Genomic DNA, 18,491 nt, shown 5'->3' with positions numbered 1-18,491 from the left:
TGATTAAGACATGTTGCTGCATCCTGTATGGCTTGACACCTTAACCTGCCCAAAGGTAGCAAGGGTATAAAGACAGGACAGACTCACAGACACATGTACAGAATAGCTTGGGTCAGGTGGGTTGTGTGATGGAGCCTCACTGGCTGGTTCACCAGTCTGGAAGCTCAGCACATCTGTTATGTAGAACATACAGGGGGGCTAGCTGGACTTGGTCGGAAGTCTGAGGGGAATAGTCTCAAGCTGTGACTATCTGGAGGAAGGACAGTCGTTAGTCCGCACACACTGGCCGGTTGTTCCCAACACTCTCACTTGAGTTCACTGTCAACATTTGTACTTGGACCAGAGGAAGGCTTTGTCATCACTCTGAGCCTGACCCTGGAGGAAGGCTTTACCAATTCCATGGGTCTAGGGCATTGATCCTCGACATAGCCATGCAATCAGTACACCCCTCAGCACTTCTGTCTTCTCGCTACACATTCACCCAAGGCGTCCTCGGCTCCCACAGCATGTCTCATCTTTTTTTCTTTTTTTGCTTAGTTTATAATTGTTTTTTTAAACAGGGATTTTATATTGACCTTTAACATGCTCATTCAGCAAAAGAAGGTCCTTTACTATGCCTTGTAATTGTCACAAAACAATTCTTGACAAATCTAAAAGATGAAATTATATTTAGTATCATTCTGCTTGAAAAGGAATGAAACTAGAAATCAATAGTGGAAGGCAAACTTAAAATGCATATATATAAAATACAAATATATTTCAATTAAATAATGTAATTCTAAACTGCTATGGATAACAATAAATCAATAGCTACCATTCACCCGCCGAGCCATCTCCAGAGCGACCACCACTCTAAGTATTTGTCAGTGTTTCTCTAGTTGTGGGTCACAGTCACATTGTAAAGAGGATGTACTCTCAAATAGCTTATCTGAACTGTTTCTAGCTGCATAAAACTTTAACCCAGGATTAGGCCGTCTCTTGCCAGTCCTTTCTTGTAGATGATGCCGGTACAGAGAATTACCTTCTGGTCCTCTAATTGGGTATCTGGCCTCGGCTCTCCCCTAACCTGTGTGAGGTGATGTTAGACAGCTCTCGTCCGCGTTTCCGAGGAGTGATGACGATGCCAGGATCCACAGCTATGGGGTGGGGAAGGCAGGTGCTTGTGACAGATAAAGGGCCATGGCTGGGTGAGAAGGGCCCATTTCCTGATGTTTTAGTGGCTTTGGTTTTGAGTACAATCTAATAAGTATTAAATGAGCAGTGAAGGGTCTGGAGAGATGGTTCAGCAGTTAAGAGTGTGTAAAACTTGAGACTTCAGCTTGTTCCCAGAAACCATGCCCAAGTCAGCGTCAGCTCACAGCCGCTTGTAAGTCCAGCTCCAGGCCATCTAATTCCCCCTTTTCCCTCTTCAGACAGTTGCCCGTGCGCGCGCGCGCGTGCACATACACACACCACCAGTGTGGTCCTTAGTTTGTACAAACACTCAGTGTTGTTCCAGTCACATGCTACAGTCAGTCTCTAACCTCAGCTTAAACACACTGTCCTCATAGACATGCTGAGAATTCATCTTGACTTGTTTGGGTATTTTAGCTCTGTCACCTGTCCTAACATCTTTGATTTCAATTTTTTTTTATTTTTTTAAGATTCATTTATTTATTTATTATATGTAAGTACACTGTATCTGTCTTCAGGCACCCCAGAAGGAGGAGGGCATCAGCTCTCATTACAGATGGTCATGAGCCACCATGTGGTTGCTGGGATTTGAACTCAGGACCTCTGGAAGAACAGTCAGTGCTCTTAACCACTGAGTCATCCCTCCAGCCCCTCCAAAGTTTTTAGTTTGAGAACTGATGTATCACAGTTATTCAAGCATACTCTGAATACAATGATGTGCTTCAAGATAGAGAATTGTTCTTGCTCTCGTAAAAAAAATAAAATCAAGTTATTAATGTGTTTAAAGCAAACCACTTACTACTTCCTTTACAAATGAGAGAGTGGCTGTGAAATTAGGCTTAAAGGAAATGAGTCACAGTCGAGGCACATGGCATCTCCCAGATCCTTAGGAAGGCATCACTGTAGCGCGAAGGATGCCGTAAGGGGCGACTGAAAACCTTTGACACATATATAGACTTTAACGCTTCGACTGTCTTTGCAGGTCTGACAGCTGACGCTAGAGTAGTGATCAGCAGAGCGCGGGTGGAGTGCCAGAGCCACAGGCTGACGGTGGAGGACCCTGTCACCGTAGAGTACATAACTCGCTTCATAGCCACTCTGAAGCAGGTGAGCTGACTCTCCTGGCTGCCCTCCAGCTTTCTGTTTCTGCCACCACTGGCCCTGTCTTAGAAATCCGCAGATGCCCCAAGCATTCAGGTCACAGACCGCCTTAGACTCCTCACTCATTCTCAGAATCACCTCATGAACGTATCTGGGTAAAGTGGGTTGCATCACCACAAATCAAGATCAGTTTCAATTCTTGGAATTATTATTATTATTATAGAATGTCAGATTTTCAAAGGAAAATTTTAAGCTTCTGCAGACACAATAACATCATTTCTTAAAGTTTTCAAAGAAAGATCCATTATTTCACCAGCAAACCAAAGTCCACCTGATCAGGTTTAGATATGATCTCTTCTGAATCCCTGCATGCCCTGTCACTGAAATGCCAAGAGTGACAGTGGCACGCAGGGCTGAGCTCTCGCTTGCTGCGCGTGTGCTCGGGTGTGGCAGACTCCTCGGTGTTCTGACTGTGGTGTTAGAACCTGTGACGGCGCTGATCGTCATTTGAAAGCGGCATCACTTCAGCTCTTTCCTGTTTCCCTCCCCTGATTCTCAATCACATTATTCTGATTTGACCATCGCTCGTTCTTCTTTTTAAAATTGTGTTATTAAATTAAGTTTTAAGTAATGGGTTACTAGATTGGAGATTATAATTGATCTTAAGCCTCTTGTTATGTGTGCCAAACAGCTTTCTAGAAGGATTGATCCCACTCGTATTGTTCAAGCAGCTATCCCAGAGGGCCCATGAACACTGGTTTCCCTTTTTCTTTCTTTTGTAAGTGAGTCTTGTAAAATGTAATAGTTGTTTTAATTTGTGTTTTCCAATTAGTGACATTGAATTTTCCCACATGCTGGTTCACTCTTTTCATTTCTACTTGAGCAAATTGTCCTTCAACAGGAATGTTGTTTTTTGTTTGTTTGTTTGTTAGTGGTGGTTTTGTCACCTAACCTCCTTGAACAGGATGCTCAGTGTGCAGACTTGTGTCAGTTTATGTTCTCTTTAAGAAACATTTTTAATCTTAAAAAAAAAAAAGATGTATTTATGTGTAGAGTGTTCTGCACGTAGTTATGCCTGCACGCCAGAAGAGGGCACCAGATCTCACTATAGATGATGTGAGCCTCCGCGTGGCTGCTGAGAATTGAACTCAGAACCTCTGGAAGAGCAACCGCTGTTCTTAACCGATGAGCTACCTCTCCAGGCCCTGAATGAACATTTTAGATTACATATTTATTTGGGGTACAGTGGCATGTGTCAGTTCGCAGATGAGGACAAGTTGAGGGAGTTGGTTCTCTTTTAGCAAGGGGGATCCTGGTGACAAAACTCAGGTGAGGCTTGGCAACAAGTGCTTCCCCCTTGGCTGTCCTACCAGGACTACATTTCTCTTTCAAATCTGTTTCTGAATGTAAAGATATTCCAGTAAACATATATTGTATATTGAACAAATCCTCCATGTCTATCATATATTCCTGTCCTCCCTCCCCTCCCCCCTCCTCCCCTTAAAGCCCCCTCCATTCCTCTGTGGTTTCACTTCATTTGTACATATATAACATGTCATTTGTAAATACATGACTCATCATTTGTACATATATGAAGTTACCTGTCTATATTGTCTATATAAAATACAGGATTGTTTCTAATTCCATTCACTCTCCTACAACAGAGTAGGAGAGTTCTTCTTTGTGGTTGGAATACTCTGATGCGTGTGTGTACCATATGCGCACACCATATTTCCTTAAGCCGTCCCTCTGTTAACAAGCATTTTGTCAAGAGTAGTCTGCAAAAACTGTAACTTAAAGATGGAATTCTGGCTTTCCTTCATCCCGCTGCCTTTGGGAGCTCTTGAGTTTGTCTTCAGCCCTGAGCACGGTGGTGAAATGTCGCCCGCTTTGCTGACTTGCGCCCCTAGCTGCTCTGGCAGGGAAGGACCTGGTTCTACATGGAGACTTTTATAGGTGCTTTATAAATCTCAATTTGATGAGTAATATACATCAAATCTCTATTTTGGTTTTTAAAAGATTGTTTGTTCATTTTTGAAGAAATTCCAAAATTTTTGAATTGTTACTTATATATTTTGTTTCAATTTTCCCAGTTGTTAGAAAGGAATCTAGCAAAAAAGCAAGATGCAGAACAGCACACACACACAAGGTTCTTGTGTGTGGCTTTTTAAGCTGCTTCTGGAGAAATCAAGGCCTTGAGAGTAGACTGTGGAAGTACAGTTGTAAGTCTGAGACAATAAGATAGCCACTGGGAGCCCTGCACCTCCAGGCCAGAGAAGCCTCATGTGCGCCTTACATTTTTAACTTTCTCATATTACCTTTTTACTAAAATGTACAGACTGAAAAGTAAAGCAAGAAGCTCTTTGTTCTAAGATAATATCGAATGCATCTAATTGATACCTTGGTATAAACTGGAATATTAGACAGTACACAGAAATTAAATGAAACCCCTATTTTAAAAGAGGACATTTATATTCATAGCTTCATAGTTTGTACAAACAGTACTAGCAGAGCATGCCATAATCGACTTGAAAAATGAGAAACCAGATCCCTCTGCAGATGAGAAAGCCACTACAAAGCTGTTTCTAGCCACAGAATTATACCGAGCTACATCCAGCCACAGTTAAATAAAGTTACCTATGTCTTCAGTCCTTAGCCTTCTGTCAGGGATGTCTCTTCATATGACCCATCTCAGTGATAATGCCACTCCTTGGAGCACAAATCCAGGAAGTTCCCAGACACAAAAGTAGTAAGAAATATAATTGGTTTCAGTGTTGCCTTGTCTGTAGGGGAAATGTGTGCTTTTCGTCAAGAGAAACAAAAGATCCCTTTTCTTGGGACGGAAGGAGATGACACAGTGCAGTGAACAGAGAATATTTGGTAGCAATATTATCAAGTAGGGGCAGCCCTAACAGTAGCTACAGTGTCCTCTAGGCAAACGAGGGCGAGGGCGGGCCTCCAAACACAGCTTCTTAACTCAGCTTCTCTGACAAGCAAAGCAATGCCCAGTCCTCCACAGTAGAAACAATGTCTTACTGTCTTAGTCGTGGTTCTTTTGTTGTAAAGATACACCATGGCCAGACAACACTTCTAAAAGAAAGCATTTAACTGGCCTGCTTACTCACCAGTTGGCGTGGGTGAGCGGACTGTCCTGCCGAGGGAGCATGGTGGCACACAGACAGACACAGAGCTAGAGAGGAGCTGAGAGTTCTGCATCTGGATCCACAGACACCAGGAAGAGGGACACAAAGCCTGGCTTGAGCTTTAAAAACCCCAGGGCCCACCCCCACCCCAGTGACTTATTTCCTCCAACAAGGCCACACCTACTAATTGCTAAAATATTGTCACTCTCTGGTGACTAAGCATTCAAATACATGAGCCTCTGGGGCCATTCTTACCTGGGCCACCACACAGCCGCACATACCTGGTGGGCTGAAGAATGTAATCCATTTGGCATGAAAGCAGAGGAGGGAAGCAAAACGCCAGCAAAAGGAGGGCATGGAAATGGGGGGAGGGGAGGCATGGCTGAGAACAACATTGATACGGTAACCTAAAATTTTATTTAAAAATGGGAAATAACAAAAGTGGAGTAGGGATCGTTTAAGAAAAAATAAGATATATTAGCAAATTTATGATTATAGTTTACAGATTATACATATTGATTTATTTAAAATGTCATTATGAATTAACAATTGCTAAGAAACACTAAAAAATGTATACAATAAAATTAGAAAAGTAGGGGTTGGAGGATGGCTCAGTAGTTAAAGCATTTAACTACTTTTCCAGAGGACCAGCGGTTAGGTCCCAGCAGCTCATAACCACCTGAAACTCCAGCTCCATGGGATGCCAGCGCTCACGAATCCACACACCCACATGATGACACATATATATGTAATTAAAAACACTGAAAAGATTTTTAAAAAATCAGAAGAGTAGATAATTTTGATGGCAATGCTTTAGTTACCAGAATTTCATTTGATGTGATAGTGTTTGTGGTGGTTGGACTGAGAATGGCCCCGATGGGCTCATATAGCTGAATGCTTCGTGGCCTGGGAGTGACCCTATTTGAAAGAATTATGAGAGGTAGGAGGTGTGGCCTTGTTGGAGTAGGTGTGTGGTGAGGGGGTAGGCTTGAGGTTTCAAAAGCCCACACCAGGCCCAGTATCTCTTAACCTGTTAGCTACTTCTCCAGAACAACTTCTGTCTGCTGCTATGCTCCCTGCCATGATGATATTGGACTAATTGCTTGCTTTCTTATATAAAAGTTGCCTTGGTTATGGTATCTCTTCACAGCACTAGAATAGTAACTAAGACAGTGTTATAGTAAAAATAAATTTTATTTTTTAGAAATATACCCAGAGCAATGGACGAAGGCCTTTTGGTATTTCAGCCTTAATTGTAGGCTTTGATGATGATGGTATCCCAAGATTGTATCAGACAGATCCCTCCGGTACTTACCATGCTTGGAAAGTGAGTAATGGATTTATTAATTTTTCATAGAAGTTGTCAGAAAAATGTATTAAAATTTATTGCAAAATTTGTAATAAATGTAAATGCTTTATTGCTTTCAGGGAAAGACAGAATTATGTTGCATTAAAATATGGACAGTGACACCGACTATAGATTGTAGTCATTTTGCTCTTCATAAATGATGGTTTATGATCATGGAAAGACCTTGGTTTAAGCCGTGATGGTCCATGCCTGCCATCCTAGCTCTTAGGAAGCTGGGCCACAGATTTCTGGGGGTCAAGGACAGCCAGGGTCACATAGTGAGTGCCTGGTCAGCCTGAGTGAGGCCTGTCTCAGAAAACAAAACAAACCCGAACCAGATGAACAAACAGCACATTGATGTTTGATGCCTATTAACATTTTATGCACACGTCATTGGACTCCATTAGTATTTGTTCGTCCATTACCCTTCCTGTTTCTTACCACCCCTACCTTGCAAACCTGCTTGTGAGGAGAAAGTGTAATATTTGTCTTTCTAAGTCCATAGCAAAATATTTCGTTTGTTTCATTTATATGTGTGGACGCTTTGTCTGAATGCCTGCATGTCCAGTGCTCTCAGAGGCCAGAAAGGGAATCTGCTCTTCTGGAACTGGTGTAAGCCATCATGTGGGTGTGCTCTTAATTTCTTACTAATTTCCAGTCCCATGTCCTCTATTCTAGGAGTCAGGTAACATAAACTCCAATATGTGTTAGTATATAGTAATAATCTTCATATAGTAAGTGGAACTGTTTGTCTGTCTAAGTTATTCTTGTTTCAGAATACTATCTATCACCTCCTTATTGGCTTGCTCAAAGGAAATGCAAATGCCCAGGGCTCAGAGAAACTAGTAACAGTTCCCAGCACTGAATCTTCATAAACTACCCTGTATAAGAATAAGGCTATGGCTCCAGAGTGTTGTATAAGTAATTTTAACTTAATTATTAAAGTTAAATATTCAAGCTCTAAGTAATTCCACAGCGAGCTTATTTCACAAGTACTAAAAGCCAAAGAAATTAATGGTGCAAACACCACCATGGTCTTCATTACCTGTAGAAAGTCAAGAGTTTGACTGAGGGCTGAGGATGTACCTCACACGGCAGAGTTCTTGCCAGCATGCATGGAGCCCTGGGTTTCACTCCCAGGAGATGTTATCCAGCAGATGACTGCAGGAAGATCCAAAGTTCAGCCTCATGGTCAGCTCTACAGTAAGCTCAGGGCCAGGTTGGGATACACAGGAAATACCATCTCCAAGGGGAAAAATAAGTTGATTTGAACTAATCATACTGGCAAGCTACTGTTTCCTAATCCAGGGGCCAGGAAAGTAGCAAATTACAGTCTTGCAACCAACATAAGGGTGCTTCTCTCAGCTGCCTTTAATCTGCTAGGGAAGCTAGTGGTCAGAAGCTATGGATCTGCCCTTGAAAAGTGTTAGTATCTTATCCTGCCAATTAGAAATCCTGTGACCGGCTGGGCGCACGCCTGTAATCCCAGCACTCTGGGAGGCAGAGGCAGGTGGATTTCTGAGTTCGAGGACAGCCTGGTCTACAGAGTGAGTTCCAGGACAGCCAGGACTACACAGAGAAACCCTGTCTTGACAAAAACCAAATCCAAAAAACCAAAAAAAAAAAAGAGAGAGAGAGAGAGAAATCCTGTGACCTATATTAACTTTTTTAAAAAAATATTATGGGCTGGAGAGATGACTCAGTGGTTAAGAGCACCGACTGCTGTTCTGAATTCAATTCCCAGCAACCTCATGGTGGCTCATAACCATCTATCTGTAATGGGATCCGATGCCTCTTTTGGTGTGTCTGAAGACAGCGACAGTGTACTCACATACATTAAATAAATAAATAAATAAATAAATCTTTAAAAAATGTATTACACGTATGTCTTTGTGAGTGTGTGGAGTAAACATGTGGAGGCTGCAGGAGGCTCACAGTAGTAGGCAGGTCTCTTCTTCTGTCTCCTGGATATGAGGATCCAGCTGAGGTTCTTCAGGGTCGGCACAAGTTCTGCCCTGCAGAGCCAGCTCAGTGCCCTTGCTTTCTGTGCCTTGCAAACAAATCTGATTATGGTCTGTCTTGAAATATGTTTTTAAGCTTACTATCTTCAGTTTGCAGTTATCTTTACAATATTACTATCCATTCTAATGTAGTTTTAAATTTGCATAAGTGGTTTTCATTTTAGTTTGTTTAATACCTGGAGGCATCACGAAAAGGAGTTTTGTTTTGTTTCCCATTAGTTAAGAGAATGAGAGAATTTTCAAATTGTTTGAAACTTCACCAGTGATCCAGGTTTGAAGCATGCTCTGCTCTGGTGTCTGCCAAAGTCAAATGGTGGTCTTAGCTGTAGTCCAGTGAAAATATGTTCTCTGTAGAAACATCCTCCACACACACGGGAACTTACAGACTGTGTCCAGTATCAAAGGATACTTTATTTGCATTTATTAGAGTGTTTTATAGACTGTGATCCAGCTAGTACATGAGTGGCTGTCTACCAACGCAAAGTCCCAAGAATCCAGGTCAGTCCGTAAGGCTGGATGTGTCAGCCCACACAGAATCTCAGGAAGCAGCTCTAGTACCAGTGAACGGGCTTGCCAGCGACAGTGAGGGCAAGCAGAGACTGCAGGGGCAACCCTCTTCCATACCACTTACATAAGACTGCCGCCAAAAGATGTGACCCATATTAAAATGGGTCTTCCAATTTCAGATGATTTAATTACAAAAAATCCCTTTCCGGGTGAGTTGGTCTAGAGAGTGAGTTCCACGACACTCAGAGGTACACAGGTAAACTCCGTCTTGAGAAACAAACAAACAAACTCTCCTATAGGTCTCAGCCACTTTGGTTTTAGTTAATTCTTGATATAGTCAAGTTGACAAAAATAGCCATCACAGCGGCTAACATGACAGCCGTGCTTCCTGACTGATGCCTTGGGAAGGAAACAGCATTGCCTTGGAAGTATTCATACCACTGGTTTTAACCTGAGTCTAAAAAGGAAGGAACAATCAGATATATGCAGAACATGAAACAGACTCTTGCTGTTGAAAGACAGAATAAACACAAGGAGACCTTTCTAATGTAAACAAATCAAAACCGGCAAACGTGAACCATAATTGTTGATTATATTCTGGGTGGGGAAAATAGCCTCAAAGAAGATTGTGGAGTACAGAGATACTTACATGTGGACTTATGTTAGATAATACTGTGCAGTTTTCTGGATGTGGGAAGTGCAATGTAGTCAAGTAAGACTACCTAGGACTGGTAAGATGGTAAGATAATTTACCTCGGGAGGTAAAGGTGCTTGGCCAAACCTCATGACTTGAGTTAAATTCCCAGGACCCACCTGATGGAAGAAAACCAACGTCTTCAAATTGTCCTTTGATCTCTATCCACCAACACAATTCATACCCACAAAATAAATAAGTGAATGTAGTAAAATATGGTGTATATATTGTACTGAAATTGTGTGTGTGTGTGTGTGTGTGTGTGTGTGTAAATGGAGAAAAATACAATACCTATCTCAGTGTTAGGTGTAGAGATAAAGAATATACTATTAATATTTCATTATATGTTCATAAGTTTTGAAATACCCCCTCCAAAAAAGCAGTCGACAAGAAAGACAGTGGCTAGTTTTGCCTTTTTATGATGATGAAGAGGAGCATAGAAATAGAACACTAAGAGCTGGTGAGATGGTTCAGTGGTTAAGAGAACTGACTGCCCTTCTGAAGGTCCTGAGTTCAAATCCCAGCAATCACATGGTGGCTTACAACCATCTGTAATGAGATCTGATGCCCTCTTCTGGTGTGTTTGAAGAGAATGATAGTGTACTTACATATAATAAATAAATAAATCTCAAAAAAGAGAAAGAAATAGAACGGTAGATAGACAAGAATAGAGATGCAAGGGAACCCTTCTTCTTTCAAGAGGACCAAGGCTGATTTGAACACTGGAGATAGGAGTGTCTCAAACAAACCTGTTACATTCTAGATGCTAGGGAAGGACAAGGCTGAGAGGTGCTGTGTTAGGTGAGTTATGGAAGACTATGTCCAGATGACTTGTTATGAAAGTAGATGTTTATCAAATACGTTCTATATAGCAGTTGCTGGGACTTAAAAATCTAAAGTATTTAGCCAAATCAGATGTAAATTATAAATTGCAGTTCTCAAAATATAATCTGCAAATCTCTGCTCCAGGAGGTAACTGGTTTTCACAGACCTCCCTATTAATGCTTTTGTGAGTGTGTACAGTAGTTTCTATGTCTTTCATGGTCAATGATATCTGGTAGCCAGACATTCACCAGGCCTGACCTCAGGACCATTCCAGTGAGACTGTCAGCTCTTATAGGGATCCCGTGTTGAGGTAGCTTTCTTTACCTCAGAAGTCCTCTTCAGATTTACTGTACCTAGTGCCTTAGTTGGTGTTTATGAAACTCCAGAACTACAGGATGATGGTAAGACTTATTACAAGAGAAAGGGCATCTCAAGCTTGAGATATAGTATTTTATCTCAAGTAATAAGGTATAAAACAATTGCACATTCCAAGGTTAACAGGAAACCCTAGTGTCGTGGAATAAAAGACTGATAATCCAGAAAAGAGGACCAGGATGGGTAGAATGAGATCTAAATTTGGCGGGGGTCTTTTTGGATGTATTCCTTGATGTCTGAAAGTCTGTTGTCTTATCAATCCAGAAATATTAGTGATGCCTTCACTGACAGCATGTGAATTAAGCTGGGGAGTGGGGTTCCATTCGTGGCAGTAAAGTTTAGGCATCTTGCAAATGTGAGCAAGTGAACAGATATAACTACCTCCATAGCCTTACGTGACAACTGGCTAAGGTGGCAGATGGGAACTTTATTGTACCTCTGGTTGAATAAGGTGTGGGCAGGTGAGCCACTGAACCCTTAGTCACTAGATGACTAGTTAGACTGTGCCCGAGGTCACCAATTCTTGAAGGCTAAGGCCTTTTAAATACTTGGAGAAATCTTTGCGTTTCCCCTTCCTACCCCCTTGATATTCTCAGAGGGCAAGACTGAACATCTGGAACCCAATAAAAAAATGCTAGGTCAGTCATCATGTGATTGACCCAGATCACTGTGTTCTTTCTCATAGTATATCTGAGGCTATCTGTACCTCCACAATCCATAGAAAAACTCATAACAGTACTTAGATAACTATTCCCCTTTTATACATGTGGTCAAGCTGCTGGGGCTGGGGTACCAAACCTTAGTGGCGCTTACTAATCTACACCATCATGAATTTGCAGCAAGTAAGCAGGCAAATTCAAGTTATCTTTGATGAAAGAGTAGACGCTGTTCATTGCTGCGGTAAATCTCTGGCTACAGCCCTTTAGCATTTTGTGTGATGGAGTGCTCACATGCATACACCACTTCACTGTGCTTCTCAGGACAGTAGACAACAATGGCGTTTATTCAGATGTGAAATTTGCCAGGATGTGTTCTCAGGATTGAACAGACTGAGCCTATTTCTTCAGAAAACATCAGATAGTATTTGTTGCTAATGATACAATTCAAGGTTTTGAGCAAGATTTAGAAACATCTATCTATCACAATGTGCCTGACAGTTTCTCAGTATGTCTTTGATGAAACCATTGGTAAAAAGAAGGAGTTTACTTGTTTGATATTTTAGAAATGAGATAAGTCAACATTTAGAATATCTGTATAATTCAGTGAGCCAGTGTTTTCCAGGTGACCAAGGCACAGTATATAAGATTCATTTCAATCTGCCAATGATTGTCAACTCTCAGTGTTTAACTTTCAGAGTTAAAACTGATCACAGCTCCCTGTTACTGAGTGAAAAGAGTAAAAGATTTGGGCTCAGCCTGAAATGCATACATCGTTTTGGATTGATAAGACAACAGCCTATGGAGAAGCCTTTACAAAAGCAAAACAAAACCAAAACCAAAAAAAATGACAATACTGTCACTGTGGAGAAGAACACTCCACTTGCTTTTGTGGGGTTACTTTGCTTGTTTGCCTCAGACGGGCTCTTACTGTGTGGTTCACACAGGCCTAGAACATGTCTCGGCTTCCTGCCTTCTGGGGTTACAGGCATGTAACACCTTATCCTAACAAGAAATGTTTACTTTATCTTAAAATAATTATTGGCCAAGAGACTTTAGTGTAAACGGTTTTAAAAGTTCCAGTTTAAAAAATTTAAAACATTTGGTTCCAGATTCCAACATGTAGAAAGCAACTACCTTGAGTGTAATATGAACACTTCACTGAGAAGGACATTAAAATGTCCCTTCCTTTCTTAACACTCGAATGATGCTTTAGTTCACCCAAATTAATCGTATTTCAAAACAGTGAGTGTGAAATAACATAGAAAAAGTCTGCTCGCATGTGTGTGCATGTGTATGTATTACATTTTAAAAAGTTTTTTCTAAGACGTATTTTTATGTGTAGGGGTTTCCCTTGCATATATGTCTGTGTACCATGTGCATGTTTGATTCCAGGAGAGGGCATCACATCCTTTAGAACTGGAACACAGGTGGGTGTTCAGTTGTCATGTGGATGCTTGGAATGAAACCCAGGTCCTCTGGAAGAACAGATCGAGGAGCTCTCTGCTCCTCAAGTGTACTTTTAAAAAAGTACACTTTTTAATTAAAATATAATCACATCACTTTCCCTCTTTGCTGTCCCCCCTCCAATACCTCCTCCCTACCCCTGCTCCCTCTTAAATTTATAGCTTCTCTTTCTTCACTCTTGTCACACGCACATGTGTAGCTGTGTGTAATTTTGTGAATATGTATGTATGTATACACACAAAATTGCTGTGTCTGTTTGCTTCATGTTGCTTTTATTATGCATATATTTTAGGGTTAGCCATGCTGTATTGCATAACCAACTAGTGGGCTCATCCCTGGGAAGACTAATTCTACCTCTCTCAGTAGTTATTATCTGCTTGCACCTCTCCTTAGAGGTGGGGCCCTGTGATATTGTCCCCACGCCCACCGGCATGCTCACATAGAAAAGGTAATTTAGGTATCTCTCTCATCTCAAAGGACACAAAAATTTAAGTCCTACTTTAAAAATCTCATTTAACATCAGTTATCTCACCAAACATCTTAGCTTCAAAACTAGTCATATTGAAGGGTTAGGACTTCAACTTATGAACTGAAGGAAACAACAAATTGTAGTAAGTTAATGTGGTATGGTTTTTATTTAAAATCACATTTTCCAAATCAGGGGTGGGGAGGGGTAGGGTGGGGTAGGGTGAGGTAGGGTGGGGAGCTGTGTGAGGATAGTTTAAGAAAACCCTTGTTTGAAAGCAGTTTGCAATTCAAGCCTCTAGAACTTTAAGAAGTTTTCATTCTTAAAGCCACCTAATTGGTGGTATTTTGTAATGGTAGACCAAAAAGGCTAACACAGCAAACATATAATAGGCTTGCTATTTTTAAATGAATTAAGAATTTCAACATTGTCTCAGTGTTCTTTTCTTTTTTTAATTTTTCAAGACAGGGTTTCTCTGTGTAACAGCCCTGACTATCCTGGAACTCACTCTGAAGACCAGGGTGGCCTTGAACTCAAAGATCTACTGTTGGGATTATAGGTGTATACTCCACTGATCAGCCTCAGTGGTTATTTCTATTTTTTTTGTTTGTTTTTTGGATTTTTTTTTTTTCGAGACAGGGTTTCTCTGTATAGCCCTGGCTGTCCTGGAACTCACTCTGTAGACCAGGCTGGCCTCGAACTCAGACATCAGCCTGCCTCTGCCTCCCAGAGTGCTGGGATTAAAGGCGTGTGCCACCACCGCCCAGCTCAGTGGTTATTTCTAATTATTGGGTTGGGCTTGATTTTATACCATAGTATTTACATGTTACGTAAATTAGCTTGCTGCTATTTTATGGTGAAAGACTCAGATACCCCTGAGTCAGAAACAGTACTGAAGTGGAAACTTAAGGATTCTTTGGAAAGTCATTTGTATTGGATGGTGTTTTGCTGGGACAAACACATGAAGGAATGATTTGCTGAAGAGACATAGGTGAAAGGGTGTTGTGCTAAAGCAAGCACGTGAAGGGACACGTGACAAAGGATTCTTTGCTAACAGCACACATGCATTGGTCCGCCTTACACTGCATAGGTGAGCTCCACTTGTCAGGACTCCATGGAGAGAAATGCATCAGGAACTTGTGGTGGTGTGCTGCAGATTCTTGCTAATTCAGCGGACTTGGGCCAGTCGGTAGAGTGATGTCACTAAGTGTAGTCCCCGCCTATTTTGTAACACCACTTCAGCTTGAGAATCTATGTTATGCTCCAGGTGGGAAACTGATCTTTCTAGGCACTGGATATCTTCATCTATGCCTGCTTTTAAACCATTATTATTCTTTTTCTGTAATTCCAGTGCCGGCTCTGGATAGTCTTGCCCCTAGAATCAATGCCAAGATCAAAAAGATAGGTTCTCTTTTTGTTTCATTAGGTCTCTCTCAGTTTGTCCTATCAAACTTTTCAGCACCGTTCCTCTGAATAATAGGTTATATGGGGCACTAATTGAACCAAGATACAGAACCTATTTGGGGAATAAGAGTTAAGAACTGCCCCATTCACACAAGGGGTCAGTCCTGTTAAATAGGCCCACTGTGCCTGTTCTGGGAGGATAATCCATTTGGAGTGGAATATGGGTGTGGTCTGATCACAGAGGTGTTGATGTGACAAGGGGGCCTTCCCAGGCAGATGTCCTGTTCTGATATGATTAGAAGGGTTACAGCCAGACCTTCCTGAGACCATCTACGTGCAGAATCCCTTTTTAGAAACATTGTATTATGCAGTTAACCCAATACCATTATAAAAGGCAGGTATGACATGTAGCATAACTAGAAGGAGGTAGTAAGTTCAGGCTTGGAAGCATTTAATACCTGGAAGGAAGGTCATTGACCAGAGAGGATTGGCTGATTCTGGTTGTTCAAGAGGAAGCTCTGGAATTAAGGGTCCCTGCGGCTGAGTAACTGATGGTAAGGTAGTTGTTGGTCTAGAAGATGTTGGGATCAGTACTGGTTTGGGGGTGCTAGGATTTGATTTGGGCTTACTGCCATTGGCGACTTGCTTGTGACTTGTCATTAGGAGTTGGACTGTAAAGAGTAACCCAGGTTTACAATCCCCAACGATGATGCTGAGACAGAGACCCCAAGATTACCTGGCTTCCCATTCCTTGGCTTGTTTTCCCTTGTCCGTGAATCTGAGCAAAACTCTGGAATTATCTCCTTGGCAGGCAACCGTGGTAAAAGCCTCTTGACACCCTCCACCCTCTTTGTCCAGGGACTGTTTCACATCCCCAGCAACTGTCAGGATCCCTACATTTTGTCTTTTTGCCCTGGACATATGTAAAAGTCTTCCATCAGCATTCAGGGTATGAATCTTGAGGAGTCTGTTGGGTGTTGGGCCATGAGTTATCAGCCAGATGACATAAATCAAAAATCAGATCTGGGAACCAGGATGTTCCAATTGGCCCTTTTGTACAAGCCAGATGGGCATGATAGCCAGTCTCAGCATTTTAATTGCCCAATTAACTCAAAAGGCTGGTGCGGATTAGGAGTTGCAATACATAGAGTTAGCAGGGACAGCAGACTCAGGATGGAGTCAGTTGGAACTTGCGGGGATCGGTGCCCCTTTGAACCTTCCATCCCACTGAGCTGGAGTCAGGTGGTCTTCTTTAGTGAAGAGGGATTAGCAGGTCTGCTGTGTGTGTGTAGCGCACCCAGACAGTGATTCCATCCATGCTGATGGCAGTTGGCAAGGTCAAGAGGATGATCGAAGGTCCTTTCCTTGGCTAAATCTCCTCACATAGACTCAGTCTCTTGGTTGAAACTTATGAGGTTCTGGAACCGGGCCTGCTTCATAAAGGGCATGATGTAATTTAGGCCAAACATGTTTATGAGACCATTTGGTAGCTCTGACTTGAAATATTGGATCATCATTCTCCAGTTTTGCAATGGCTGACGAATGCAGCCTGGGTACAATGGGGTTTAGTTCCACCTGGTAAGGAGAATTCATTACCTGATATAGGGCAAAGGGAAGGAGCATCGTCCAATCCCCACCAGTCTCTACAGCTAATTTAGTTAAGGTCTTTTTAAATGTTCTATTCATTCTTTCCACCTGCCCTGAACTTAGGGGTCCGTATGCACAATGCAATTCCCAACCTACCCCAATAAACTTTGGTACATCCTGATTTACTTTGGACACAAATGCCAGTCCATTGTCTGACCTTATAATCATATGAGGAAATCCATACCTGGGTAAGATGTCCTCCAGCAATTCCTTGGCCACTACCTTTGCTGTTTCAGTCTTAGTTGGGAACACCTCTATCCATCCAGAGAGTGTCCACAAATACCAGCAGATACTTTTAGCCAGACCTTCACGGCTTGACCTCTGTAAAATCAATTTCCCTATAGGTCCTTGGTCTCTTATTTCACAGTTGAAAACCTGGATGTTTGGGATTTCTGGGAGTATTGATCAATTGGCAAGCTTTATAGTTTGTCACTATATCATCAATAGTGCTCTATATATCCTTGAAAATCACTTTGGATTGTCTGACCACATCTGCTAATCATCTGACACCCATGTGGGTGAGTCTGTTGGTTTTTCTATGAATGATTCTTGGTAAAGAGGTAGGTAATATTAGCTTACCTTCAGTTGATTAGCACCAGCCCTCTAGACATTGTCTCATGGGCTGGTTTTTAGCCCAGTCAATTTCTTCTTCTGTGTAGACCAGTTGCTCTGGCAGATTGGCACTAGGTAGTTTGGGTAAGAGAGTGGCAAATACAAAGATGGCTGTTTCCTGTAAAGCTTCCTCCTTAGCAGCCTTGTCACCTAGGTTGTTACCTCTACCCACTGGTGCTGCTCTTTTTTGGTTCCCTGGGCAATGAATAATTGCCAATCTTTTTGGCAGCTAGAGGGCTGTAAGGAGTTGTAGAATTTCATCTTTATTATTGATAGTTCTTCCTTCTGCTGTTAGGAGTCCTTGTTCCTGGTCAATGGCTCCATGCACATGAGCGGTTGCAAATGCACACTGGCTGTCTATGTGGATGTTAACATCCAGACCTTTTCCCATGGTGAGGGCCTGTGTTAATGCTGTCAGCTCAGCCCTTTGAGCTGAAGTGCCCAGAAGAAGAGACTGAGCCCAGATTACCTCCATTTCCGTAGTCACAACTGACCCTGCTCTCCTCTGATCTTCATGGATTAAGCTCTCCTGTCCATAAACCAAGTTTGCTCTGCCTCAGTCTTTCAGGTAAGGCACTAGGTATCTGCGCCAGAATCTTGACACATTGGTGGAGGGGTCCGAGGATCAGGTAGGGGTCACAGGGTTTAGAGAAACAGGCAGCTGGAAAGTAACTCAGCCAGGATTGATTAGTAAAGTCTGGTTGATAATGAGTCCTGTGGGCATTACTGGGCCATTGCTCAGGAAACAGCTTGAATACCACTTCAATTGCATGGGGGGTGAGGGGGAAGTCACAGTCAAACTCTGTCCCAGAGTTAATTTATCTGCATCTCTGACCAGTGGTGCTGTGGCTGCAATAATAAGCAAGCAGAGTAGCCATTCTGCTGATGCTGGGTCCAATTTCTTTGATAAATAAACCACTGGCTATTTCCATGGCCCTAAAGTTTAGCTACCCCTCCATGTTCATCAACATATAAATTGAGCAGCTTAGTGATGTCTGGCAGCCCCAGAGCAGGGGCAGACAACAGGGCCTGTTTTACCTTTTCAAAGACCT

At 42.1% G+C, this 18,491-nt stretch overlaps 2 protein-coding genes across 4 annotated transcripts in view; one reads left to right on the top strand and one right to left on the bottom strand.

Annotated features, from left to right (window-relative positions):
- Positions 1 to 18,491, bottom strand: part of Ss18 (SS18 subunit of BAF chromatin remodeling complex) — a 250,263-nt gene that overhangs the window by 104,025 nt on the left and 127,747 nt on the right. The gene's annotated exons all lie outside the window — the stretch shown is intronic.
- The window catches only part of Psma8 (proteasome 20S subunit alpha 8), a 51,082-nt gene that overhangs the window by 17,236 nt on the left and 15,355 nt on the right, over positions 1 to 18,491 (top strand). For 2 of the 3 annotated variants that reach the window (XM_052156050.1, XM_052156049.1), the window contains exons 3-4: positions 2,156 to 2,280; positions 6,622 to 6,744. In XM_052156050.1, the coding sequence (XP_052012010.1) occupies positions 2,156 to 2,280; positions 6,622 to 6,744 (248 nt within the window). Of the gene's footprint in view, positions 1 to 2,128; positions 2,281 to 6,621; positions 6,745 to 18,491 lie in introns of all 3 variants that reach the window. The other variant, XM_052156048.1, reaches the window with a different exon arrangement.

This window comes from Apodemus sylvaticus, chromosome 13 (assembly GCF_947179515.1).
Source record: "Apodemus sylvaticus chromosome 13, mApoSyl1.1, whole genome shotgun sequence".
Lineage (NCBI taxonomy): Eukaryota > Metazoa > Chordata > Mammalia > Rodentia > Muridae > Apodemus > Apodemus sylvaticus.
Note: the sequence above shows the minus strand (reverse complement) of the source record. Positions and strands in the feature narration are given on the sequence as shown.